Below are 9,028 nucleotides of genomic sequence, written 5' to 3'. Positions count from 1 at the left end.
CGAGAGAGAGAGAGCATTTATTGTTGGTTGTTTTGTCGATTTGGAACTGTATTCATTTTATCCATCAAGCTTGGCTAAATATTTGGAAAGCCTTCTTTTTCCATGACGTTCCTTGATGATCACTGAGCTTACATTGTGGTTCTCGAACGTTTCCGGGGGATTCCCACTGAGTCCTTGGACATAATGAATTGATTTACCATACTTTGATTGGCTTCTAGTCAGTTTCGTTTTGTTTGATTTTGGTTTTAATTCTTGATTAAGCAAAATTAGCATTTTGCTTAGTGTTTCTGGGCCCAGATTCGATATATGTGTATGCTCTTTGGAGATGATTACTGCATTTTTTTTTATGGGTTCATGGACTTTAGCTAATAGCTTTTGTTGTGTTTCTGCGGCAATCTGTTTTTATTTTATTACACATTGAGTGTTTCACTTCGTAATGTAGTGATGAAAGTGGTAGATTTTCTTATGGCCTCAACTCGGCTTTGGCTGGAATCGGTGTAATCGTAAAAGATAAGGCATTTAGAAACTTGGAACCTCTTGAACTGCTGGATAAAGGCGCTGTCATTCCTGGTAGGTTACTGTAATAGTTGCTTTTATTTTTCCAACCATAAATACTTTCTTATGTGTTTTCATCTCCATCCATGTCAGGATCATTGTCTCGCCTGCCTATATATCTTAGAAACAAAGTTTCTGGGAGTGAGCCGAAACTGTCTAAAGCACAATTCAGCAAGCTTCTTAAACAGGCATGTGCTTTGTTATCTTTCATTAAGACAGACATAGTACCTCTTGAGTGTGATATTAGTCCTAATGCAAGCAGCTTCTCATTGTTTCGAACATTTCATTTTTGTATGAATTGTGTAAAACAATCAGGACATGTACCATCATAGCTTTAATGTGTCTAAGTGATCATCATACTGATAATAACGCATTGGTTGGTATTATGTGCTCACTTGTGTGTGCTCCATTTTCACCTATCTCTTTGTAGTTGCCGAGAATGGGTTTCTGTTTTGTTTTTTTTTTGTTCGGTAGCACAAATGTGAGATTAAGAGGAATGAAAGACCGCTTCATTTAGATATGCTATTACATAAGTTGTTTCTTTCCCAGCTTGTTGTCAACCAGCCACTACTTATTGGATTTTCTTATTAAAACTTTGAAATGTACTGACTGCTATCCAGGCCACCACTCATTTATCATCTGTATCAAATATTTTTGTCCATGATGGTGCAATTGGTTTGCCGAAGGTCAATGCCAAAGTTCGTGTGGTGAGCGACTGCCCAACTGCTGTGCTAAACCTTTCCAATGTCCTCTGGAAGACCTCTGCACGCGCAATTTCTCATGATTCTTGTCCGATAACAGTGTATGTTGCTACATCCATAAGGTATGAGGATGCTTGTTTAACTCTTTATTTAGGTTCTAATTAGAGGCATAGAAAAAAGGGTGAAAGCTAAGAAGTTCTGTATGGAACCATGCTGTTTATGTTCATCAAGGGTTGCTGCTCTAGGAAGAGAAGAAGGAGCAAGTGCTCTTCTACTAGTTTGATGCATAGATAAATAAAATTTGGATTTGTCGGTTGCCTTATTGTTTCTCTTCTCTTTTCAATATGCGAAATTGTTGGTCTGTGGAAGTGATATAATACGTTTAATTTTCTAACTCGATGACTCACAGATTTTCTGTTTTGAGCTGGTAAGTCACATGTTGTGATTTTCCTTTACTTATGTTGTGGGTGGAGATTTTATTCTACACAAGGTCTGGGTCTCTGGGGTTGACTTATGATTTCTTTGTACAATTTACTGCTCAATGAATCAAATGAAACCAACAAAATTCTTCCGTACCAAAACTTTAGATTATGGAGCATTTGATGTGGGGCTTGTGTCTTATTTTTCCGCTGTTCATACATGTCTTTGTTCTACACTGTGTGAATCCCATGACAAAGAAGATAGGGCACTGATTCCTTTTGATAGAAATAGCCTTTGCAAGTCTAGCTGGTCCTGTATTTCATTACACATATGAGCTCTTACAGTTTTTCGATCCGTTCCTTTTACTTTTGGCAAAAATAGTCCAGATGTTAGAGATTTTCTTAGCCTTGGAGCACAGAGTAGCAGTGACTTTATAGCTGCTGATGTTGAGCGATCCTCACTCATTTTATGTGGAAAAGCATTTGCTGACATAAACGGCACTAAAGAGGCACTAGCTGCCTTAAGCGCACCTGTCATATCAGCTCGAGGAGGCTTACTTCTCTCTGGAAGGTACCGTTTCTTGAAAATCTTGTTCTGTTCACTTGCAGTTCTTAACCTGTATACCGATATTAATCATTTAATCTGCATATACTGATCTTGATATCTCAGGCTCCTTGTTTCCAATGGTTTTGTTGTGTTATTATTTGCTCCCGAGGATGTGATATGTAGCTGTGAGGACCGATTGATTTCTCCTAAAGCCGGTGTAATCCTTTCCTCACAATGTGTCGCACCATCGTTTCGGACAGGAACTGATGACTACCCCAATCTATTAGATATTCCAGCTGCTGTTGTTCTTGCTGTTTCAGATATGTATGACTGCACCCTGGCTTTTCCGGTTCTTTGCATATACGCAGACGTATGAATTCTGTATGTATATATGCATGCATTGCCTGATGGCTGTTACTGGGGTTCTGGACTCAAGATTAGAAGTTACTATACTGCTTAGAATAATCACAGTAAAAAGAATGATAACCCTAGGTAGGTATGTATATGAGGTTGTAGATCTGTTATTTGTCGGATGGCAGTATATGTATTGAGGGGAGATTAGCGTAAAGGGCAGGCTAATAATCGCGACGGGAGAGAGAGGCTCTCACTAAGCATCCTTAAACCTTGTTCTTTCTATGTCTAAACCCTATTTTTCCTCCATTTTTATTCTAAGTTCTCTGTTTCTACTGCTCTTTTCTTATCAGATGCTTATGTCATTGTACTCATAGAACTGGTTTTGGTTTTGATGCAGTACTGGAACAAGTCCTTCTTTGTCAAGGCTCACTCCAGAAGAAACCGCTTACCACTACGTGGCTGGTTATGAAGATGGGAAATTTTCATATGCTCATTTAAAGGTCCCTTCATCGATTGATGTACTGAAACTTGCCGAAGCACTTTCCTCAAAGGTCTAGCAGTGAAGTTCTTCCTCGGCCTCCTGCTCGGCCTATTTCAATCCCTTAATTTTTTCGTCATTTATGCTACTTGAGCGAGTTGATGAATGCCGGGTTTCCTTTCGTTATGTCCTGATACAGTTGAAAGATCATCAAATCTCATCTTATCTGGTGAACACAAGGAGAGGTGGTGAGTTAAATCTTGGCTGAAGCTCCATGAAGCCTTAACAATTGTCAGTTTTTCTTCATGTGTTTTCGGGTTGATGTCTCAGGAAAGAATCTCCTAAACCTGATCGATTCTGTTCTTTCTGGGATGGATTCCTCCACATGAATCTTAAGGTACTCTCTCTCTCTCTCTCTCTCTCCTCCACTGGAACCCAAATTCATCGCCATCTGAATATGTCACAAGGACTTGTCCCAAACTTTCTCTTGCACGTTTTTTATTTGTGCCACACCTCTTGAATATGTTTTGGGTCTGTACATGTAGTATGATCGTATAAAAATTTGTTTACAAATTATTGAATTTATTTTGAGGCATCACTGTATTATTTAAGGAACATAAAGTAGAGATATGCAGAAAAACTTTAAGAAAAATAACAATTCATTAAGTTGAAGGCGATGATTTTATTTCAGAATAGATTTTCTTTAGACTGACGTACAACGAGTCCACAAGACATCTTTCTTTGCTAAATATTCGGGTTCACGAGCAATGAAGCTTGGTCTATCTGCCATGTATTTGATTAGAGTGTCGTGGCAGAGTTTTCCCTCTTGGACAAGCTCGTGGCAACAAACATCGGAGACGGTCCCGTTCTAGAAAATCTCTTCGACTATGTCCAATGTACACTTTGGAGACATTTTGGTAAGACATTCATCCCAGAGTTGTTTCGGTTCCCCTTCCTCAATAGCAAAGACGGGCACATATACATATACCGCAGCCACAACAGCCAATACCATAACGATGCTGGTGCTGAGTTTTGTCATCTTGACCGAATGTGTTTGGATTTTATTATTCAGCCTAATATGTTATGTATTTGTTTTTCTTGGTAGAGAAAGTGAAATAAGAGTGGTATTTATGTATACAACGGTACAATTAGTAACTCTCGCGGCATTTATTTTGGGGAAGTTTCTTTTGATTTTGTTTTTCTAACATTCCCATCCTATTCAATGAACTGAAGATATTTAATTTAAATAATTAGACAAGAAATATTATTCCTCTTCGGTTCATTCATATGGTGATCTTTCATCCACTCTGCGAAGCTACGACTGTTCCATTTTTTGACTGTCGCTTTCTTCTATCAAGGATTCATGTAGACTTGCAAAGTTTTTTTGATAAAAGGCATTTTGTATTAAATTGAGACATGGTACATAGTGATACTTGCTTCAGCAAGAGTCAAAATAACAAATTACAGACCAGCGCGTTAGTCACCTACGAGACGGAAAAGGGGCGATTAATCTTATCTCATAGTTGAAAACCAGAATTGGATACTTCTACTTGCCCATTCGGGTGATGCAGTCCTCAGTGCCGCTATTCTGGTACGGAAGGAACGGTCCACCTCATCAATAAGCTGTTGAGGACCCCGAAATCTCTGCGTATGCAATCTCTGGTTTCTCTCCCGCCAAAGAAGATAAGTACAAATCTGCCAAATGGAACAAGCAGTCCAACGCACAATCTTGCAACTTGGTAATGTCAGCAGTCCCTGAACTATAAGCCACGGGGGTATGAAGGGAGGAGTAGAACCCTCCCTAATGTAGCAGCGAGTACCGAATAAGAGAATGGGCACACGTAGAATATATGATCTCTAGTCTCCCCTGCAGATTGGCAAAATAAACAGCCAGTATCCGTATGCAACCCCCAAGAAATTAGTCTATCTCTAGTGGGACAACAATTTAGGTGGATAAGCCAACAAGTGAAAGCATATTTAGGTATGTGCTTTTTATGCCAAACCAAGATCGTCCAAGGCTCCGGCTGAGAATTCCCGTACAAACACTTCCAGACATCATGAGATGAGAAGTCAGGGAGTACCTTTCCACATACTTGCCAGGTTACCGCATCTTCCTCCTGAGTAAGGGTAGAATCTGCAAGATAAACCGCCAGTTGTAGTGCTTCATCAGTTCGAGGAGGCGGAATCTGCCAAATTTCGTCAAGATAAGCTTCTGCCACTGTTTCCTGCAGATGGATGCCGAGTTGTACAGGACCTCCTCTACCCAACAGATCGACTAAGGGGCCGAGCGGTGTCCACGGATCGAACCAGAAGCTAGTTCGCTGACCATTTCCAACAATTACGCGGAAAAACCCTGCTGCCCAGCCTCTTAGCTTGAGGAGACGCCTGAAAGTCCAGGATTGAGTTGACTTAATTGTGACTGACCAGAATGAGGATCTGGCGAGATATTTGCATCTAATCCAGCCAACCCAAAGGGAGCCAGCCCTGAAAAATAAACACCATATGAGCTTCAGTGCAGCAATATCATTCCAGAGGGCTAGGTTCCGAAGTCCTAGCCCTCCCTGTCCTTTTGGCAGTGTCACCGAATCCCAGGCTACTCTGGCTCCCTTGGTCGGATCAGATTTGCCCTTCCACAAGTAGGCCGAACAAAGCGAGTTAACCTGTCGAATAATAGTCTTCGGTAGGATAAAGGCGCTGCACCAAAAACCTAGGATCCCCGAAATGACTGACCTGAGTAATTGTAACCTGCCCGCAAAAGAGAGAGACTTGGCTGTCCAAGATTCAATCCGGGATCGGATCTTGGCTATTAGTGGTTGATAGTCTGTGGAGGATAGCTTTCTTGAAGACAAAGGTAGACCCAAATAACGGAATGGAAGATCTGCAGATTCAATCCCTATAATTCGCACCATACCTTCCAGCTCTTGCTGGCTGCATCCCCCAGCATAGAGGCTTGATTTGGCTTTATTGATGCTGAGTCCCGAGAGTTCAGAACTTGACTCTTACCACTGAGATTTTTGACTTACCATACCAAGGTCCGCTCTTCACTTGGTCAAATAAACAGGTCAGCAATCCGATTGCTAAAAAGCTGGATCGCGTCTTGGTTAATGCCTCCTGGCTACTCTCCTTCCCTCGGAGCCATGCTACCTTCACCCACCCCAACCCGTCAGACCATTGCCCGTGCCTTTTAACCCTTAAGCCGACCACAAAAACAAGTCCTAAACCTTTCAAAGTGTTCAATTTCATTCTGGACCACCCGACCTTCATTCCAACCATTCAATCCTCATGGCAAATGGCGGGACATCGGGCTTCTACGCTATCGGAGTTTCATCTCAAACTAAGGAAGCAAAAAATTCCTATCAAAACTCTTTGCAAAAAAAATTATTGTGGTATCCAAAAACAGGTGGCCGATTCACATAACTTGTTGTCTCTTGCGCAGGATAACGCTCTTAGGAATCCTTGTGCAGCAACCTTCACTGAAGAACACCAATGCTTCACCCGCTGGACTCACCTAAAGGAGATAGAAGAGAAATTTCTTAAACAAAGGTCGCGTATTCACTGGCTCAGGACAGGGGATCAGAACTCTCGTTTCTTCTTCAGATCTATGCTGATTAGAAATTCCAAAAACACGATTCGTCATTTGGTTTCCTCGGATGGCCAACGAATTACTGACCCTGATCGCATAGCGGGCCTAGCTGTCGACTACTTCAAGTCAATATTTGGTTGTCCCAGATCTCCACGACACCTCTCCTATCATATTGCTGCCATTGAGGGGTTTATAGGCAGAGCCCCTCCAAGTGTCTTGCAGGCGGCTGTAGGACTGCCTTAATTTCAGCTGCTGTGAAAGGAATTGAAGCCGCCTGCAAGACACTTGGAGGGGCTCTGCCTATAAACCCCTCAATGGCAGCAATATGATAGGAGAGGTGTCGTGGAGATCTGGGACAACCAAATATTGACTTGAAGTAGTCGACAGCTAGGCCCGCTATGCGATCAGGGTCAGTAATTCGTTGGCCATCCGAGGAAACCAAATGACGAATCGTGTTTTTGGAATTTCTAATCAGCATAGATCTGAAGAAGAAACGAGAGTTCTGATCCCCTGTCCTGAGCCAGTGAATACGCGACCTTTGTTTAAGAAATTTCTCTTCTATCTCCTTTAGGTGAGTCCAGCGGGTGAAGCATTGGTGTTCTTCAGTGAAGGTTGCTGCACAAGGATTCCTAAGAGCGTTATCCTGCGCAAGAGACAACAAGTTATGTGAATCGGCCACCTGTTTTTGGATACCACAATAATTGTTTTTGCAAAGAGTTTTGATAGGAATTTTTTGCTTCCTTAGTTTGAGATGAAACTCCGATAGCGTAGAAGCCCGATGTCCCGCCATTTGCCATGAGGATTGAATGGTTGGAATGAAGGTCGGGTGGTCCAGAATGAAATTGAACACTTTGAAAGGTTTAGGACTTGTTTTTGTGGTCGGCTTAAGGGTTAAAAGGCACGGGCAATGGTCTGACGGGTTGGGGTGGGTGAAGGTAGCATGGCTCCGAGGGAAGGAGAGTAGCCAGGAGGCATTAACCAAGACGCGATCCAGCTTTTTAGCAATCGGATTGCTGACCTGTTTATTTGACCAAGTGAAGAGCGGACCTTGGTATGGTAAGTCAAAAATCTCAGTGGGACCTATGCAACTCTTGCAAGTGTTCCCAAAGCTCAGCCCGTTCATAAGAAAGATTTGAAGCATATACCACCGTAATGAAGAAATGAGCAAGATTATTAGGAGCCAAAAGGAGGGTGAGAGCCTGTTTATTCTTCAAAATAACAGAAACATCAACGTCGGGGCTGATCAAAATCCATATACGACCGAAATCATCTTCCGAGTAGTTCTCAAAAAACTGCCACTGTGATCCCAACTTGTCCAAAACGCTGTATTGATTGACCTCCTGTACATGGGTTTCAAGTACAGCTCCAAAAATCAGGGAGTTTAGCTCTAATAGCTCCCTGACAGCGGCTTGTTTCCTAGGGTCGTTGAGACCCCTTATGTTCCAAAAAAACCCCGACATTGTTGGTGGTTAGTTCTCGTGCCCTCCCGCTTCATGGCGGGAGACGTTACTCTGCTGGGGACAGGCTTCAGAACCAAGGTTTGGGATAGAAGAGGTTAAGGATTGGGCTGGTTTGATTTGGTTCGGTGGTTGTTCCATATTTCCTTGGATGTCAGGAGTTTGGTTGCCCTGGGATTCGGGTCCGGGGTTTCTGGTGTATTTGGAAGATTTTTCCCCATGGGTTTGGTTTGTAGGAGAGCCTAGACTTGTTGAGGAGGAGGGTGGTGTAGGATATGAAATAGAGAGTGATTGTGCGTCCATAGCTACAGGAGGGTGCATTTTAGAATGGGCTGGCAGAGCAGTTTCAGGTGGTTTTGACTCCTCTTGGATATCCTTAGGTTCTGATGGGTGAGTTTCAGAGGTGTCCAACGGAGCAGGGACAGGTCCTTTCAGCTTCTCCTGGCTGGAGGGAGATTCTGTGGAAAGAGTCTCTGTCGTCAGCTCATTCGGTTGAGCTTCTTTGCTTCCAACAGAAAGAATGAGGGTCTCAGCCGGTGAGGGTGCTGGCTTCTTGCTCTTGCAGGACTCTTCCTTATGACCGATCTCTCCACAGAGTGGACATTTTGGTGGAACCCAATGGTATAAAACATGTACTATATCAACTGACCCATCATCAAGTTCTAATTCCACCTCTCTGGGAAGTACCTTGGTGAGATCGATATCGATCTTCACATCCACTGATTTAATACTTGTCATTGGCCTGTATGAGATTGGTGTTCCTATGGCACTAGCTATATAGCTTATGCCTTCTGGAGTCAGCAGATGCAGCGGCACATTGGTCAAGTGTGTCCACAAGGGAGCTGACCTGAGTGATGGAGGATTTCTGGCGAAGTCAGGCGACCACTCTCGCACGAACATAGCTTCTGAGCCCACATGCCACAGCTCCTGCTGA

At 42.8% G+C, this 9,028-nt stretch overlaps 1 protein-coding gene across 4 annotated transcripts in view; it reads left to right on the top strand.

Moving 5' to 3' along the window:
• LOC104821739 overlaps positions 1-4,259 on the top strand; it is a 5,187-nt gene extending 928 nt beyond the window's left edge. For 2 of the 4 annotated variants that reach the window (XM_010552719.2, XM_010552710.2), the window contains 9 exons: positions 443-570; positions 649-743; positions 1,176-1,378; positions 2,058-2,246; positions 2,346-2,546; positions 2,974-3,127; positions 3,254-3,302; positions 3,385-3,451; positions 3,870-4,259. In XM_010552719.2, coding sequence (XP_010551021.1) covers positions 443-570; positions 649-743; positions 1,176-1,378; positions 2,058-2,246; positions 2,346-2,546; positions 2,974-3,127; positions 3,254-3,302; positions 3,385-3,443 — 1,078 coding nt within the window. In that variant the 3' untranslated portion in view covers positions 3,444-3,451; positions 3,870-4,259. Of the gene's footprint in view, positions 1-442; positions 571-648; positions 744-1,175; positions 1,379-2,057; positions 2,247-2,345; positions 2,547-2,973; positions 3,128-3,253; positions 3,303-3,384; positions 3,452-3,856 lie in introns of all 4 variants that reach the window. The other 2 variants (XM_010552735.2, XM_010552727.2) reach the window with 2 other exon arrangements.
• Positions 4,260-9,028: the final 4,769 nt, after the last annotated feature.

The sequence above is a fragment of the Tarenaya hassleriana genome, unplaced genomic scaffold, assembly GCF_000463585.1.
Source record: "Tarenaya hassleriana unplaced genomic scaffold, ASM46358v1 Cleome1, whole genome shotgun sequence".
Taxonomy (NCBI): domain Eukaryota; kingdom Viridiplantae; phylum Streptophyta; class Magnoliopsida; order Brassicales; family Cleomaceae; genus Tarenaya; species Tarenaya hassleriana.
The sequence above is the reverse complement of the archived record's forward strand: the minus strand, read 5'-3'. Positions and strand labels throughout refer to the sequence as shown.